Source organism: Aricia agestis, chromosome 2 (genome assembly GCF_905147365.1).
Source record: "Aricia agestis chromosome 2, ilAriAges1.1, whole genome shotgun sequence".
Lineage (NCBI taxonomy): Eukaryota > Metazoa > Arthropoda > Insecta > Lepidoptera > Lycaenidae > Aricia > Aricia agestis.
Genome location: NC_056407.1, coordinates 22,166,462 through 22,184,591, shown reverse-complemented (window position 1 = coordinate 22,184,591; position 18,130 = coordinate 22,166,462). Strand labels below are relative to the sequence as shown.

The 18,130-nt window shown below is 42.2% G+C and overlaps 1 protein-coding gene across 3 annotated transcripts in view; it reads left to right on the top strand.

The window, feature by feature from the left end:
• The window catches only part of LOC121737488 (1-phosphatidylinositol 4,5-bisphosphate phosphodiesterase classes I and II), a 100,848-nt gene extending 83,331 nt beyond the window's left edge, over nt 1-17,517 (top strand). Inside the window, exons 13-22 of one of the 3 annotated variants that reach the window (XR_006037143.1) lie at nt 3,908-4,141; nt 12,132-12,311; nt 12,861-13,025; nt 13,751-13,853; nt 14,061-14,286; nt 14,909-15,083; nt 15,276-15,413; nt 15,729-15,848; nt 16,134-16,838; nt 17,036-17,517. Coding sequence is in view for 2 of the 3 variants with exons in the window: in XM_042129174.1 (XP_041985108.1) it covers nt 3,908-4,141; nt 12,132-12,311; nt 12,861-13,025; nt 13,751-13,853; nt 14,061-14,286; nt 14,909-15,083; nt 15,276-15,413; nt 15,729-15,848; nt 16,134-16,181 (1,389 nt within the window). In the remaining variant the exon portion in view is untranslated. Of the gene's footprint in view, nt 1-3,907; nt 4,142-12,131; nt 12,312-12,860; nt 13,026-13,750; nt 13,854-14,060; nt 14,287-14,908; nt 15,084-15,275; nt 15,414-15,728; nt 15,849-16,133; nt 16,912-17,035 lie in introns of those variants that run through there. The other 2 variants (XM_042129180.1, XM_042129174.1) reach the window with 2 other exon arrangements.
• Nucleotides 17,518-18,130: the final 613 nt, after the last annotated feature.

Genomic DNA, 18,130 nt, shown 5'->3' with positions numbered 1-18,130 from the left:
TTAATTTCGTTGCGGGTCCCAAGACAGATTTAGCTTATCCCTCGGGCATCCCTAAGATCATATCAAAGGGTTTTCGTGGTTTGGTTACCACTGTTGATCCTGGTGACATAGGAGTTGCAGTGGTGGGAATGTGTGGTGGGCCGGGTCTTTTTCCCGTATAAAAAAGAAAAAGTCAAGAGTGCAAATAATTTTATGTTTACCTGTATAAACAGATGCGCAATAGGAGCGCTATAGCTATGAATTAATCGCGCTGGTAAAAGAAGTAAGTAGTGATGATATGTTGTACGAAATTCTACGTGTTCCGTGACCGTACTTCAGTGTTATAATAGCCTCTTTAATTTCGTGTTTTAAATGTCTCAATATTACCTACTGGAGACCGAAAATCTTTATCATGCGTTTACAATGAAATGGCTTTAAATATTTAAACCGGCGCGGCGTGTGCTCAACATACGGTTTGACTTTCATTAACTTTTATTGCAACACCTGCTACCGGCGGGCAATTTCTCTGATTGCCGTTTCACGATGGATATTGCTTCAACAGAAATTCACAAGTTATTTGTTTCGGGTATATCAAAACAGCTTAATTAACCTGACGGTGTAACAAAGGAAAGTTATAAAATACTTTAGAGTACATACACATTACACCCCTCTATATTATTATTATAAAGTTTAGTATGAAAGTAGCAACGCCCAAAGAGTTACTTTTGACTTCTATGTTTCAATGAAAAGTGCCCCAACGCGACGCCATGTTTTTTTTATGAAATAAGGGGGTAAACGAGCAAACGGGTCACCCGATGAAAGCAACTTCCGTCGCCCATGAACACTCGCAGCATCAGAAGAGCTGCTGGTGCGTTGCCGGCCTTTTAAGAGGGAATAGGATAATAGAGGAGGGTAGGGATGGGAAAGGAAGGGAATAGGGGAGGGTAGGAAAGGGAAAAGGGTAGGGGATTGGGCCTCCGGTAAACTCAACTCCGCGAAACACAGCGCAAGCGCTGTGTCACGCCGGTTTTCTGTGAGCCCGTGGTATTTCTCCGGTCGAGCCGGCCTATTCGTGCCGAAGCATGGCTATCCCACGTCAAAGAAAATTTGCCCCTAAAATATAAAAAAAAAGTAACTCTTTCAGTCCTGTTACTATGTACTTTGGTTCTGTATACCCGTAGTTCATTTGCAGCGCTATGAAATCGTCGCAATCGTAGAACAAAGACGGATTTGCAATTTAGCCATTTTACAGGAGAGCCCTTCAAAGATTTTGTGTTGTATTTTGTTTCATATTTTTAGAACTAGTAATTTAGTTGACGTGAAATTTGGGCATGTGGTTTGGTTTTATGAATTTTATAATGTGATTCACAGTACAAATACCTAATTTGTGTAGTTTTTTAAAAAAGTAACATCAGTCGTTATTTCCTGGAGTATAATGTGACGTATGTAATAAACCGACGTTATTGTATGGAGTTTTGTTTTTAGATTCATGACGGTTGAAACATTCCGTCAATATTCTAGGGATATGTCTTTAACTTTATGGTCGGTTTTGAAAACTATAGGTCTAGGAAATGGAATAAAAACATTAATTACTTTCACAACAGTTTTTTTAGTAAGCTTAGTAAGAAATAACAATAATATATGATAAAATTCTTGATGTATTAGAACTTTTTAAAAACTTAATGATCTTAATTCCTCTACAAAAAATATTTTTATATAAAAATAATACATATTTTTTTATACTATAAGGGGGCAAACGCGCAAACGGGTCACCTGATGGAAAGCAATTTCCATCGCCCATGGACACACGCAACATCAGAAGAGCTGCAGGTGCGTTGCCGGCATATTAAAAGGGAATAGAAGAGGGTAGGGAAAAGCATAGGGGAGGGTAGGGAAGGGAATAGAAGAGGATAGGGAAAAGAATAGGGGAGGGTGGGGAAGGGAATAGGGCCTCCGGTGAACTCACTCACTCGGCGAAACACAGCGCAAGCGCTGTTTCACGCCAGTTTTCTGTGAGCCCGTGATATTTCTCCGGTCGAGCGGGCCCATTCGTGCAAAACCATGGCTCTACCACGTGCATTATTATACGGTACAATATATATTTAAAAATAAATATTATTATGAAAAAATGCTATAACTTCTATTATAATAAAACAACAGTAATTGTCTAAACAAGTAAAATACTTATTACAATAGAGAGAACCGTTTCGTGGTAAGATTTTTAAACCTAATATGAACTCATCAGTCTTAGTAAAAAATACTTTAATTTAATACTTCATCATCTTCAATAACTAAAAATATTCAAGGTTATTCTCTAGTGTTAGTTAGTACCCAAAACTCCAACTGCAACACCAGTAAAAAGACATGCAAAATGTGATGACCCGTTGTGTTGCCAACATGAAACTGATGTTGTGCCCTTCTTTCTAAAGACTTACTTTTTTTGGTATATGATTTTAGTATTTACACTGGTTAACAGTGTAAATACTAAAATCATATACCAAAAAAAGTAAGTCCTTAGAACAACGACGGATTTATTAAATCCGTCGTTGTACGGTGGATAAGAAAATTAAGTCTTCTGTTCGGTCGAAGTCGGTCGCGTAACAATCAATTTTCTACTGTTCTTCTATTTAATGTAGCGAAAGAGTTTAATTTATAAGTAAACAGCATCTCAAGTCTTTACAAAGCAACAAAATATTATGATATTCCCTTACCCATAATATTATCACCATTTTGCACAAACGCTAACATCCGTTTTAACCTTGAATGCATAATATTTTGAACTTATTCGAGTTACATATGCCTAATACGTATTATAAACTATTTTAATATTCTTAAAAAAATATTAAAAAGTGCGTTACGAGTAAAAAGTACGCGTAACCGTAGAACCATGGACGGTATTGACCATCCGCCGCGGTGAGCGGGGGGTGGGGGACGGCGCCGTCCACCGAACTCAGACGCATTGTTTAATCCGTCGTTGTACTACGGTCACACAATCAAATCCGTCGTTTTTCTAGTCTATAAATCAGGCATTTAGTGGATTTTTTTATAAAATTTTATAATCAGTCGACAAAACACATAAATACAAGTCGATTTGTGCAATAATCCAAAAATTGAAAAAATCAGATCTGTCTTTATTCTACGATCATGACGAAATATGCAAAAATATGCTAAATTATATTGCTCTCGCAGCGGCACTTCGCTTTGCATTAGCACTGCGGCGCAAATATTCGACAAGTGGCGCGCCGATGCCGCGATGTAGCCAAAACGTTTGCATAAAGTGACGCTAAAAGCGAGTGCTAACAAAATGCACGAGGCTATGCAAAAATTCAAATACTTTGGACACTTTTGAATTCGCTTGTGATGCGGTTTTTGCTTAACCGACCAATCCCCAAGCGGCAGCCGGCTGCCGCATAACAATTGAAAATCTATTGTGTCTGGGATACCCACGATGGAGGGAAATTTAGTTAATAGTGGTTCGAATATAACTACAAAATATTTCAAAGATCCTTTCTGTCACTTGTACCATGCAGCATGCTCAATAACATATTTTCACCGTCAGACCGTCATACTTTTACGGTGGCCACAAGTAAGCGGAGCAATGCGACGCCACACGTTTAGCCCATCAATCCCCAAGCGTCAGCCGGCTGCCGTATAACAATTGAAAATCTATTGTGTCTGCGATACCCACGATGCAGGTGTTAAATATGCGTTGAATCTCATCTTGTCCTTGACGCGTCCAGTCGCTTCTGTGTCGCGAAATGGTACAAATGTTCTATCAGAGTATGCAGAACCGAGTAGGCCGACTCAGAAGTCAGAAGTGCTCGCGCCCAACTCGCGTAGATTCGCCCGTTTGTTTGAGGTCGAGGTTCTCCTTAGTCTTGTCTACTCTGGTTCTATTTTCAAATTTAAACCGTCATCTGAATTTCAGGATCGTCGGTTAGACCCGTTCGCGGAGAGTACGGTCGACGGCATTATCGCTGGGTCGCTGTCGGTGCGCGTGGTGTCCGGTCAGCTGCTGACGGAGCGGCGGACGGGCACGTACGTCGAGGTGGACATGTTCGGCCTGCCCGCAGACACGGTCCGCAAGAAGTTCCGCACGCGCACCGTCCCCAACAACGGGATTAATCCCGTCTACGGCGACGAGCCGTTCGTCTTCAAGAAGGTAACTTAACTATCAGAGAAATTGATACATTGATGGTGGAGAGACAATATTATTGTTATATTAATACTAGATGATGCCCGCAACTTCGTTGCGCCAAAATGCGTACATTTTTCTAGGATAAAAGTATCCTATGTGATATTTCCCGGGACTCAATTTTATCTCCATACTAAATTTCAGCAAAAACGTTTCAGCGGCTTAGACGTAAATAGGGAATAGACAGACAGACAAACACACTTTCGCATTTATATTATTTAGATATATTTATGTGTGCCAAGTCGAGTTATGTTAAGACTTAAGCCTAGCTGACAGGTGGCGATTGACGAAACATAAACCAACTTAATTACGGCTTAGCATCTGAATATGATTCAAATTTTAGCTGCGTTAAAATAAACCTAGTGATGGCACCAACATAAAAAAACCGGCCAAGTGCGAGTTGGACTCGCCCATGAAGGGTTCCGCAGCAACAATAAGGTTTATTTCTATGAAATTAATGGCTTTTGATTTATTTTTATATTTCAGAATTGATTTAATGAAAGTTAAATTAAGGTTTACCATTTATGACGTATAAAAAATCTACTTACTAGATCTCGTTCAAACCAATTTTCGTTCGTAGTTTTTATAGTAATGTACATCATATATTTTTGTTAGAATTATCATGCCCCTACTTTAGAAGTTAGAGGGGGGACACACACATTTTACCACTTTGGAAGGGTCTCTCTCGCAAACTATTCAGGTTAGAAAAAATTATATCAGAAACCTCAATATCATTTTTGAAGACCTATCCATAGATACGCCACACGCATAGGTTAGACGAAAAAACATTTTTTTTTTTTTTTTTTTTTTTTTTTCGAAAGGGTCTAAGCTACTGGTCTGGTTAAGACCATGGTAGTTTAATCGTGGCTATAACTAGTCTGTTGCTAGTTGGTTTGGAAATAAACAATGAGGGGGGCCTGGCCCCCTCCCCTAAAGTCACACGTGTGACATTCTAGACGGGCAATATTGGGGAGAGCTACGAAAATAAGCTATTTTTATCTGACGTGGGGACACGGGTCCCCCCTGCTCTTAAGGGGTCCGACCCCTTACTCACTCTCAGACGAGTGAGGCTGCTCGCGCGCGGTAGCACAAACTAGCTGCGTACGAGTTATCGCGGTAGATGAGCTCAAGTTATTAATGTTATTGCTTAAAAGAGGGCCGTCCCTCTCCCCTTCCGAGTCCGGTTGAGGTGACATACGCGTGTATGTTCTAATGTCAAAGTAATTGGTAGAGCTCTCTACGACAATGTCGCGGTCGCGGTCATGATTTAGGTGTGTTCCTATGCTATCCGCATGCGAACTCGAACCCGGGATCGAGCTCGGCACCGGATTTCGGTCGGTCTGTCTGTTTGTCGTTCGGGTCGTGTTAAGTCCTCGGGGAAGGCGCCGGCGTCGTCCCCGGTGCAGTACTAACCACGCGGGTGAGTGTGATTTGTGTTTACGTAACTGTACACAGTACGTTACGTATTCTGTGATGGGGTCTACAGGGTCGGCTAAGATATGCTTAGGCCGTCTGAAGGGGTATCGGAATGATGCGTCATGTTCGTAGTCCACAGCCTTACGAATGAGCGGATTGGGATGTACTTTGCCTTTCTCAAAGAATCTCTCTGAGAGTTCTTTGATATAGGCTTTGATAGTGATAAGCTCGCAGTCTCTATGCAAGTCGATGTTTCGCATGTAACGGGGGGCACCTGTTGCCATGCGCAAAAAACGGTTTTGTACTCGTTGCAATTGGTTCATCTGATTGTCACTTATGTGTGCGAAAGAGACGCACGCATAAGTGAGTATCGTTCTTATACATGTTTTGTATAAGGTGAGCTTATGTCTTAAGGACATTTTGCTACTTGCGTTGAGTAAAGGATATAATTTGTATAATACAAATTTCGCTTTACGTACGGTATTCGATATATGGTTCGTGAATGACATCGACTTGTTTAGTACTACTCCTAAGTATTTGACAGCCGTGACTTCGGGAATTAATTTTCCGTGCAGACTAATAGGTTGCATTTTCTTACGTTTTAGTCCGTTAAATAATATAGCGTGACTTTTGTCGGGGTTTAGTTCAATTCTCCATTTTGCGAACCATTTACCGAGTTCGGTAACTGCTTCTTGGAGTTTTTTGGACGCGAAAGCTATTTGGCGATGAGCAAAGAAAAGGGCCGTGTCGTCCGCGAATAGCGCTTTTTGTACTCGAGGGTGGGTGGGCAAATCGGACGTGTAGAGATTGTAGAGGGTCGGGGAGAGAACCGAGCCCTGCGGTACTCCAGCCTCTAGATCTCTAAGTGAAGACAGAATGCCTTCGACTCTAAAACGAAATTTACGGTTTTTGAGGTAGTTACTTATTATTATAACAAGACTATCGGGAATGCCGAGTTTAAAAAGTTTATAGATTAGCCCATTGTGCCAAATTTTGTCGAATGCTTTTGCGACATCAAAGAAAACAGCGCAAGTCGGTTTCCTATTGTTCTTTTGTTCTAATATGTACTCCGTTAGGCGGTGTACCTGAGCGGGACAGCTGTGGAATTCGCGGAATGCGAATTGTTCATCAGGTAAGAGTTTTTTATCAACTATGACGTCTTTTAGGCGTCGTAGTATAACTCTTTCGTAAATTTTACCGAGGCAACTAATTAAACTAATTGGTCTGTAACTACTTGGTTCCGTCCGGAGTTTACCCGGTTTGTGGATACCTATTATTATAGCTACTTTCCATATATCTGGGAATGAACATCCTAGTAAAAGGGCGTTAAAGATGCTCACGAGTAATTCAATTATAGTGGAAGGTAGTAATTTAAGGGTTTTATTTGAGATACCGTCCAGGCCTGGGGCCTTTCTGGAATTCAAATCTTTAATAATATCTTTGATTTCCTCCGCATCCACCGGCCTGAGGGGCTCTGAAGGTGGGGCCATGAGTCGGCTTTCTACCTCGGTATTGACTAGATTAACATGATCGGGGTCAGTTGGGAGAGTACTAGGTCGGCACTGATTTTCTATGGTGTCGGCCAAGCATTCGGCTTTGTCGATATCCTCCAGTGCAGGAGGACGATTTGATCTGTTTAATGGAGGCATATCGCTCTCCGTATCTTTTTTGAGGGACTTCGCGAGCGGCCAGTAGGCCGTGTGAGACGGTTCGAGATCGCTAAGAAGTCGATCCCACCTCTCGGCTTTGTGTTGTTTGATTTTATATTTAACTTCCCTCTCGTAGTGACGGAGGGCCCTCCTCCAGTCTTCCGATGGGTAGCGATCGTATGTGCGTTTAGCCGCGTTACGGAGTCTGATGGACTCTTTTATATCATCTGGGAGAGGCCAGCGATTCTCATGAATCGTTGGCATTTCCCTAGAAGATTTTTCGATGTTCTCTACCAGATGATCAGTCAAGTGGAGAGAGGCCTCAAGCGCCACTTTAGAGTTTTCTATTAAATCGGGAATGAGATCGAGGTGACTCGATTGAAGGTTTTTTAGGTTATCTCCTAGTAATTTATAATCAATTATCTTTTTAGTACTAGCAGCGAGTTGGTTAGAATTGCCTAGCGCAATTTTAACTGGTCTGTGGTCCGAGTTAAGCTCGTGGATTGTTTCCAAAGAGATGTTGAGGTTAATGTTTTTAACTAATGCGATATCAATAATACTAGGGCTATGAGTAAGGTTGTTACTACGGCTAGCAGTGTCGTAGCGAGTGGGGTCGTTAGGGGCTAAAATTGCAAAATTTAAGGAGTCGCTTAAGGCGGTTAATCTAATGCCATTCGTATTTGAGATGACATTGCCCCACTCTGTGTGTTTGCAGTTTAGGTCGCCGGCAATGATGACGGCGTTGCCTAAGTTAAATAGCGATCCTAATTCGCTAGAAGTTATGGGCATTTTGCTGGCTAAATAGGCAGATACTATTATGATGGGTTGATGGTCTGTCATGCTAATGTGACAAATAGAAGTTTCTAAATTAGTTAGGGATGGGGGTTCTAGGGGAACACAGTGCAATGATTTTTTGTAATAAATCATTGTGCCACCGAGTTGGGATCGGGTTCTGTCATTTCTAACTATTTTATAGTTAGCTATTTTGGGGCTTTTTCTACTAGGCTTAAGGAACGTCTCCTGAACTAGTAAAATATCGACATTGTGGTTTAAGACGAATTCGCGGATTTCGTCTATATTATTATGTATGCCGTTTGTATTAAACGTAACTACCTGTAGGGAGCGCGGTTTTATCCTTCTGGTGGAATCCATTAGTTAAACGATAGTGATAATTGGAGAGAATTGATCCTGCGGATCAAGTCGTTGTAAGTCGACAGACAGGCGGATAATTGTGAAATAGTCCTAGCCGTCCGTAGTCCGTAAGAGAAATCGGCTACCTCTGACGGGTTTATGAGGCTTAGGAAATCGGTGACGTAGCCTAGGTCGTCTCCGTAATTGGAGGTTATATTCGCGGGGGGAGTGGATTTTTTCGCGGGGGGCGCGGGTTTTGCCACGGGTGATGCGGGCTTTGTCGCGGGGGGCGCGGGTTTTCACGCGGAGGGCGCGGGTTTTTGCGCGGCGGTGGGCTGGGCCCTGTTGGGGGGCACGGGAACGTTATTAGGGGTACTAGTGCTGTTCACCCAAGGTGATTTAGTGGGAAGCGGAGCAGGGATAAATCTCTGCTTTGTTTTTTCCTTATTGTTTATCTTTGTTTGAGGCGCAATTCGTCTCTTTACTTTGGGTGCTTTTACACACCCTCTGTAATTAGCAGGATGGCCTTTTGTTTTGCATAGCACACAGCTGGGAGGTTCGGACTCCTCAGCTGGTGCTTTGCGTGGGCAGTCAGAGGTGCCGTGGTCTCCGAGGCACTTGACACAGCGCGGTCGGGCTTGGCAGTTTCGCGCGGAGTGCCCGTAAAGTTGGCACCTGTGGCATTGGCCAGGGGTTCCTCTTTTACGGGGGGGTTCCACGCGTATGCCGGTTATGTTACATACGGCGCGTATGTTAAAAATTTCCTTACCCTCGGGGGTAAGGGGGAGAATCACTAGTACCATGTTGTACACGTGTTTTTTGACGGGGTGGTACATCCTGTGTACCTCAGTCGCGGGGTAACCTTGGGCTATTAGGTCTTCAAGTACATCCTTTTCGGTGATGAACTTGTCGACACCTACTATGACGACGCGGAGGACACGTTCGTCCTCTAAGGCATAGGTGTGGTAACCTATGTTTTTTCCGCGGAGGAACGCAGTAAGGAGGCGATGGTCCTGAGGTGTTTGGACCTGGACCTTTATCCCGGTCGGAGTTGTAGTAGCCGACGAGTAACGGAGTTTTTTCTCGTTTATCGCGGCGGAAATGATGTTCCATTTTTCTTTCTCCTGTACTATGACAGGAGGAGGCATTTTGGGCGCGGGTTCCGTCTCGGAAGACAGAGGGGCCTGAGACGGAACTATTTGCGAGGCCTGCGAGGCCTGTGATGCCTGAGGGGCGATCGGGGGGCGAGTGGGGGACGCGGCACTACTAGTCTGCACGGACGTCGCGGGTAGCTCGGGCCTAGGGGCCGGTTTAGTCTTTCTAGACTTTGGTTTTCCGGCCTGTTTAGTCGGGGAGGATAAGACTGGAGAAGAAGAGCCTTCGGCGCGCTTTCTCTTCTTCGTCTTTTTACTGACGACCGTTGTGAAGTCACCTTCACCAGGGTCAGTCTCTTGCTCCGAGCAAGACATCTCAGAAGGAGACGAGTAGGTAAGTCGGGGGACCACTGACTCTACGGAAGTCACGGCAGTGTCACAGTCGGGAGACGCGGGGAAATCAGCATCGTGACTTCTCACGAAGTTGTCCCACCTTTTCGCGGCGTCGGGGTATTCTACTTTAAGGAATGATAAAAATTTATCAATCATGTCGGCCATGATGTCGGTCGGTCAGTCTGCTCTTAAAGGAGAATTTTCGAGAGGGTACAACCCCGCCCGGCGACCGGGAGGGGAGGTGTGTAAAGAGGTACGAACCTCGTATAGTGTACCTAGTTTTCGTGTCACCGTACTTACGATGTGTTCCAGGCGGTCGGGAAACACACACAAAAACACTCACAACACTAGCACTCGGGTGCTGGCGAGCAAGGCGCGTCGCGACCTACGGCGGTAAGCGCGGGCGAGGGCCGACACTCGGGCGAGGCGAACAAGCGCCGGCGCAGAGTTCGCTCGATCGCGGACACACTAAAATCGAGAAAACTTCGTGGCGCGGACGTGATCGCGAAATCGCAACAAGCACAAAGTGTGCCGAGCGAGAGCGCGCTGTCTATAGAAAGAGACAGCACCACAGTCGCCTAGCAGCGTGCACTTGAGCGGGAAACGCGTGCTCATCGGACGGGATCCGAGAGCACATTTTTTTTGTTTCGGTTGTATCTATGGGGACCCCTAAATTTTTTGATATTTTTTCTATTTTTCTATCAAAATCCTAATGCGGTTCACAGACTACATCTACTTACCAAGTTTCAATAGTATAGCTCTTCTAGTTTCGGAGAAAAGTGGCTGTGACATACGGACGGACAGACAGACAGACAGACATGACGAATCTATAAGGGTTCCGTTTTTTGCCATTTGGCTACGGAACCCTAAAAATGCACTGTTTAATAAAGAAATCATTCACTTCGGTACATTTTTTTAACAATATCAAAGGTGAAACATTTATTTCAATAACATTTTGTTTTATTTGTGAACACAAATGCAATACAACAGTTACACTACAGTAGAGATGGCGAACATTTTCGTATCACCGTGTCCTTTTTCTGGAGAAATCTTTCTGAAGTAATCATAAACGTGCCATTCAATGTTTTATTTCTGATTCGGTGCGTATTTCAAAAGCCTGATTTGGTGCTCACTATGGAGAGGTGGATCTATAAACCTTGATTGTTGGAAGCATATAAATTTCGATACTAGTTTTATGACCAGAAGCGTGCTCCAAATTTTATTTCACTGGTGGCACGCGTGCCATTGGTTCGCCATCTTGACTACAGCGTTTTCCATATTCGGATTTCGTCCACAATTCGAATCGAATATTAAAACCAATATAAAACTCTGGAGCCACAGAGGCATACGCTAGATATTGTGAATATATCGACGTTGGTTACAGCGGCGGTACTTTGTCGGAATGTTTTTGTTTTATATTCGCTTTGTTTATCTAACCGTCGACATTCGACTATGTTTCTACATTTTATTCCCAATATTTTGATTTTGATTTGTTACAACGGAAATAAGTTGCTCTATGTTTGATTTGTACTGTTATTTTTTATATTTTGACGTAAAAAAAAACATTTTGTCTTCAAAGGCATCTGTTTTATATTTTAACACCTTTTCTAATAAAAATATATTATGTATAGCCATTATTAATACAAGGTTTGCTTTTGTCTTTGTCTGACATACTTAGTTGACGGAAGGTCCGTCCGATTACATGGTATACATTATGCTACGTTAGTAATTTTTTTTTAGTAAAATCTACATATTTCTAGGTATTGCATAACTAAATTAACTTAAGAGGGCGACTAACCCAAAAAATCAAACATCGTCCTTCTCTCTTCACACTCACGCCCGTCTTTCATATGTCAGGTGAAAAAGGACGACGCGGATTCATCGCCAAATTAGTTTTTTCTCAATAACTCGATAAATATACAACATTTTAAAAATCCGCTAGGTCGATCTCTCAATGATAGAATTTTATACAATGTGTTAAAATATTAACTTAGTTCAATGCACGGTTATGGCAATAAATGAAAAATTCGTGAAAATTAGATGCATCTTTGTGATTTTTTTCTATCGAGAAAATTTTAAGATATCGTGTTTTTGCTCAGATGAAATTCTCGGAAATATAATGTAGTATCTAATTTTAGAAAATGAAACAATTCGGGGCTTATTTTCAAGTATAAAAATGAATTATAAAATCGACACTTCAGGGTTAGTCGCTCCCTTAATTGGATTAGAGGCCATCCTCTTTCTCTCTCTAACAAGTCTTTCTGTCTCTCCCAGGTTGTGTTACCGGAGCTGGCGATGTTGCGGATCGCGGCGCATGAAGAGGGCGGGGGGCGGCTTCTCGGTCACCGGGTACTCCCGGTGCTAGGGCTCCGCCCCGGGTACAGACACGTGGGGCTGCGCACCGAGATGGGCCTCCCGTTGGCCGCGAGCCTGCTGCTGCATGTGCGCGTTAAGGTATGTGGCGCCTCTAGCGGGTGGGCTTAGCCTAATATGACTTGAGCTCCTCTAGATTTTTAGTTAGGATGGATTTAGAACTAATTAATATCACTTCTAGCAAATGGAGATGTACCATACATTTCGTTGTATATCCCCATTTAAATAAAGCGAGTTAAAATTGATTGCATATTAAATAACATGCTAATCCTTGTTTATTATTATTTATGAAAGAGAAGGTATGACTTAAGATTAACAATAGCACAGACGCCCTAACATATACACAGAACAGGCGCTAGTAGGTGAAAATATTCGTTACATTATTTTGAGGATCACAATATTTGCGTATGGTCACCCCTATCACTGACGGGAACATACGTTGAATTATAAGAACTTTGTGAAAGTGCTTAAGCTTACATAGTTAAAAGACTAGATCAAAATCGGTCCACCCGTTTGGATGCTACGATGCCACAGACAGACAGACAGACAGACAGACACACACGTCAAACTTATAACACCCCTCTTTTTGGTCGGGGGTTAAAAACATAATTATTGTATCCCTGTTTACAGGACTACGTGCCGGACAAGTTGTCGGAGCTAGCCGAGGCGCTCGCCAACCCGATAAAGTACCAGAGCGACATACAGAAGCGCGCGCAGCAGTTGGCCGTGCTGACGGAGGACAGCGAGGAGCCGCGCGCGCCGGAGCCCGCGCTGCTCACGCCTGTACCGAGACCTGTGAGTATAATGAACAAATAATACAGGGTGCAATTAAACCTTCCGGCCAAATTTCGATGTATTGCTGCTTGTTTAAAATAAAAATACACGTATTTTTTCTTTTATAATCACTAAGTACTAAAATGTTGAGAAATAGCATCCGAAAGTTATCCTGAAAAACACCACAATTAATGGACACTACGCGTCGTCGGCGCGTAACGTGCCCTCCGCACGCACTTCACCCCCGCGTCATCTCCGTTCTATCCACCATCGCGAAGTGACCGTTCTGCAACGATTTTAAGTGGGATAAAATATATTATTGTAAGAAAATTAACACCTTATTTTTTTGGTTAAATGGACTCCTAATGATACCTAAGCCCTAAAAAAAAAATTGGCCGGTAGGTTTAATTGCAGCCTGTATTGATTTGAGATTGACTTGATTTGCAGTGCAAGTCTAACACAAGAGCCAGCGACAGACAAACTTTCGCCATTTCATAAAAGCTGAAAGTTTGCCTGTGTATGATCTCAGTTCTGAAGGTCTACCTAACATTCAATAAAGTATGAAGCCCAATTTTTTTTCTTATTTTTCTTCAGGATAACTGTAGAAAACTGCCAGACACCCCTAAAAATTAGTTTTGAGGTGCTCTGGCAGTGGGCAGCAACTTTACTGCTGAATAAACTAAACTAACATTGTAAAATATTAGATTTATTTATACCTATATTAATATATTAATTCTGGTTTTCAGGTACGACCTGACAGCACGGACGGAAGCCCGAACAAGCCTAACATCACGCCGGACAAGAAGTCCAACAACAGCGACAACCAACAGTCAGAGCCTGAAAAACCAGGTACGAGACACTTAAGACAATAGGCATTATTATGACTAAAATCGTTTCTATCTAATACTTAATGCAAGTAACCTTAACAATAAATAGTCTCAAACCATTTAAATATAAATCTTTAAGTGTAGTACTTAACTTCTATAATAAGGAATTAGTAGATTGTGACGTAACATTTGTTTGGTCGGACGTTTCTTCTCATTGTCCTTTATGAAGTTTCAGAGGAGGAGTCTACGGACGGAGCGACAGAGCGGTGTAACGGCGACGGCGGCGCGACGAGCGAGAGCGCGGACGCAGTGGCGCTCGCCGAGCTGCTCGACTGCAAGCTCGTGCGTGACAAGCGGGCGGAGCTCGCACGCAAACTCGACGCGCTGCGCCGCAAACACGCACGCACCAAACCCACGCCCAAGTTTTTCGTGAAACGGCTGTCGTCGCGGAACGTGTGAGTGCCTTAAATTATATTAGTACTAGACGTTCCGCGTGGCTTCGCCCGCGTAAATTAGATATTTCACAGACAAATTAGACCACAAAAATAGCCTATGATCTTTCACGTGGTCAACTTCTTATCTGTGCTAAATAACAGAAAAATTGCTCAAGTAGTTCGTGAGATAAGCCCTTTCAAACAATTTCCCCCGTTTTTTCCACATTTTCCTCTATTTCTTCGCTCCTAATACTCAGCGTGATAAAATATAGCCTATAGCCTTCCTCGATAAATGGGCTCTCTAACACTGATATATTTTTTTAAATCGGACCCGTAGTTCCTGAGATTAGCGCGTTCAAACAAACAAACAAACAAACTCTTCCGCTTTATAATATTAGATATATAGATTTGGCAGCAAGCTCGTGTACAAGGAGCGAACGAAATACGGATAAAATGCGAAAACTGTACTTACTCATAAATTCTCCCATCATTCTATTGTCGTACTGAGACGAAACGAGATACACAGTTGGGCTGTCTGTTCCAAATTTGGAATGGTTCGTATAAAAATGCCTCGTGACGTTGTGAATTTTCTTTCAATGTTAATATCAGTAATTTGTTTAATATGGACCATTCTCGCTTTCAGGAGCGAGTCATCGTTCTCAGAAGATAGCGGTGCGGGTGCGGGCGCGGGCGCGGGTGCGGGCGCGACGCTGGCGGCGGAGGAGCGTGAGCTGCGGCTGCGGTACCACCACGCGATATTCGGCGCGCTCGACAAGCACATGCGGAACACGCAGCAGCAGCAGATGAAGGCGTTGCAGGTGACGTTTTAAGAATAATAAACCTAAAAAGAGTTCGATATGGAAAGGGGGTTCCATACAGAACTTTTTAAGAAGAATATTGTAATTATTGTCAAGAAATATAGTTCTTGTTTTAAGTATGAACTTTTTTATGGTTAAATAGTCTTAAGTCAGGAAGCTCATTTCTAATTTTTGTTATCTCCATTGTTCCAGGATTCGTTAGAAGTTGAAAAGAAGGAGATTTTAAATAGACTTGCAAACTCTCGAAAGGAGGACGTGAAGGCGCTGGCGAAGAAAACAAACAGGGATAAAGACGAAATACTTAGGATAAAGAGAGAGATACACTCGCAGGTGAATACTGAATAGTTTTACTTTTCTTCTTTTCTCTAGTTATTCAAATCATAAGTTTCTGTGACGTAATGCGCTCATTTTGCGTTTGAGAGAGCGCTGTGTTTCTACTTATTTTTATTAAACTTTCGGTTCTGTTTCGACAAGTATACATTTTATTCTATTTTCTTCGTTTTTCGCAATAAATACTATTGTATGTTCTCTCGCGAGACTAAAGTATCTTTTTACGAAATATCATCTTAATCGTAAAGAAGTAACAGAGAGACAGACAGAGTTTTTCAACATAATATAAACTATGGATAAACATAATATTTTCAGTCAGTGGAGCGCGGCGTGCAGGAGTGCGGGCGGCTGGAGCAGGCGCACGCGCGGCGGCGGGAGGAGCTGGCGCGCGCGCACGACCGCCTGCGAGCCGCGCTCACGCGACAGCGGGACCAGGTGTGCCAATTATATAAAACTGACAAAGCTCGATTATATGGTATATTACCATAATAAAGGAGAAGGGGCATTTTTGTATGGAGCCCGTACCCAAGCTATAACATTGTTTTTTTACCTTCTACCCTCGTCAACTTTTTCTCCAACGGCTAAAAGATTACAATAAAATGTTCAACTTCTCAAGCCCTTTCGTTTGATAATGTTTGTAAAGTGCTTCTCCATTATATAATTAAGCTTGTAAAAGAAAATATGTCAATTACAATCTAACCAACATAAATCTGTTTTCAGGAGTTGTTGGAGCTGGAGCGGCTGTGCGGCGGCGCGCCCGAAGGCTAACCCTGTGCGAGCTCTCACGTAGGAATCTGTGATATTATCCTCTAAGGAGCCCCCCTCGGCTCCAAAGTCTGCAATCTCATAGTTTAAGTTCACTCCTAGCCCCGCGAGAGGACGGCGGTCTTCACGGCTTCGCTCGAGGTCCCCACTTTCTGTGGTTATTCTGTGCGTGTATTGAAGTTCCGAGTTTTAGTGGTTACACCTACCACCGTGTGCAATATTGTGATTATATGTGTTTATCACTTCAAGTGCTCTTACTGTGGCGTTTGCATTTGCCTTAGGACATGCGACACGTGTTAGTAGCACTTAAACGCACGCTGTGTGTTTGCATATGCCTTCACTGTTGTTGTATAAATTCATAATCACAAGGTGTTCTATATTTTTGTCTGAAAGTGTAAGTTAGACTTTCATAAACACAATACAATAAGATACATAGTATCGTACTTATCTTTGTAAGAGTGTGCAAATAGAACACCGTATACACAGGTATATTGTATTGTGACGCTTCTATTGTTCGAATGAAATTTATTTCTATTATTACTAAAAACTTGTATCTCAATCGTTTTGGGGAAACCCACATCAAGTTTTAGTGGCTTCGCAAATGAGTTACAAGAGCAATACTTATTACGTCCTCGTTACTTTGGTATGGCCATAGGGTACGTAGCTCCTTAGTAGTTAGTTACCGTAGTTTAAAGCTATAGTATTTATCGATACTCGATACCGACTAAGTAAATTTTTAGTATGACAAATTTTACAGTGCCTCTAGCGGTTACTTGTGGAACTAAAATCGCCATACTAAATATTTACGTAGTCGGTATCGAGTATCGATAAATACCATAGCTTTAAACTCATGGTAGAGCTACTGAGTTATGTTATCATTATAGGTATCTCTTAAAATACTAAAATTACTATCTACTTATCTATTTTAATACAACTACTCAAAAAACTTGTCACGAAGGAGTTTGGGCGCCTAAATTTTTTTTTTCTGAAAGCGCTCTCCTATTCGAGTAAATCAATCAATAATCGTATGCAAATATTCATGCCATTATTTTAAGCATTATTTAATGTTATTACAAAGTCTCTAGGTAGGAAAAAAAAAATTTAATTTTTAACGTTTTTGTTAGCGTATTAAATACCTGCCACTCACGTTTACTAATTATATTGCATTTAACGTAGTCTAGTTAGTTTTATTTGGAAGAGCTTACGTGAAACCGTGCTAGTCACTGTTTTAACGAATATATATAATGTTAATTTTTACGGCCACGTTATTACGATTGTTTTGCGCACGAGTGTTATTTGTACAAACGTACTTTATTTTTATACATGGGTGTACCCAGGTTCTGGGCCAGGGGGGGGGGCAAATTACCCACATTCTGGGCCAGGGGGGGGGGGGGGCAAATTACCCAGGTTCTAGACCAGGGGGGGGTAAATCACATTTTTTATAAGTTGGTGTTTATAAAGAATAAAAAATTAATAATTTTATTTGTAAAAATATTGTATTGCAAACAAATGGCAAGAATTCGGTTTCTTAATTTTTAATTTTTATAGATAAAAGTACTAGATAATATACTTAGTAAACATGATCCAGCCCCCCCTCGGTACGCCCATGGTTTTATAACGTTCGAACAGGGCAGGGGTGAATTCGACAAAACCAAAATTATATTTTCATGCCCCGCGTTCCACTTGACGTTAAAAACGCTCAAAATGCCTCCTATTTTGAGCGTTTTGATCGTTTTTAACTTCAAGTGGAACGTGGGGTTTGTGGTCAGAAGTCACTGTGACAGATACTATCTGTCGGTATTCGGTCGAATGCAGCTGCCCAACAAATTTTTTGAGTATACTCAAGGAGGCAGGCAGCGAAAGAAACTATGCACAATTATTTTATTAGGTATGTTTTGTTAAATCTAAACATAGAGACACTGAAATAGGTGGAAAGTTTGTGTATTTTGTTA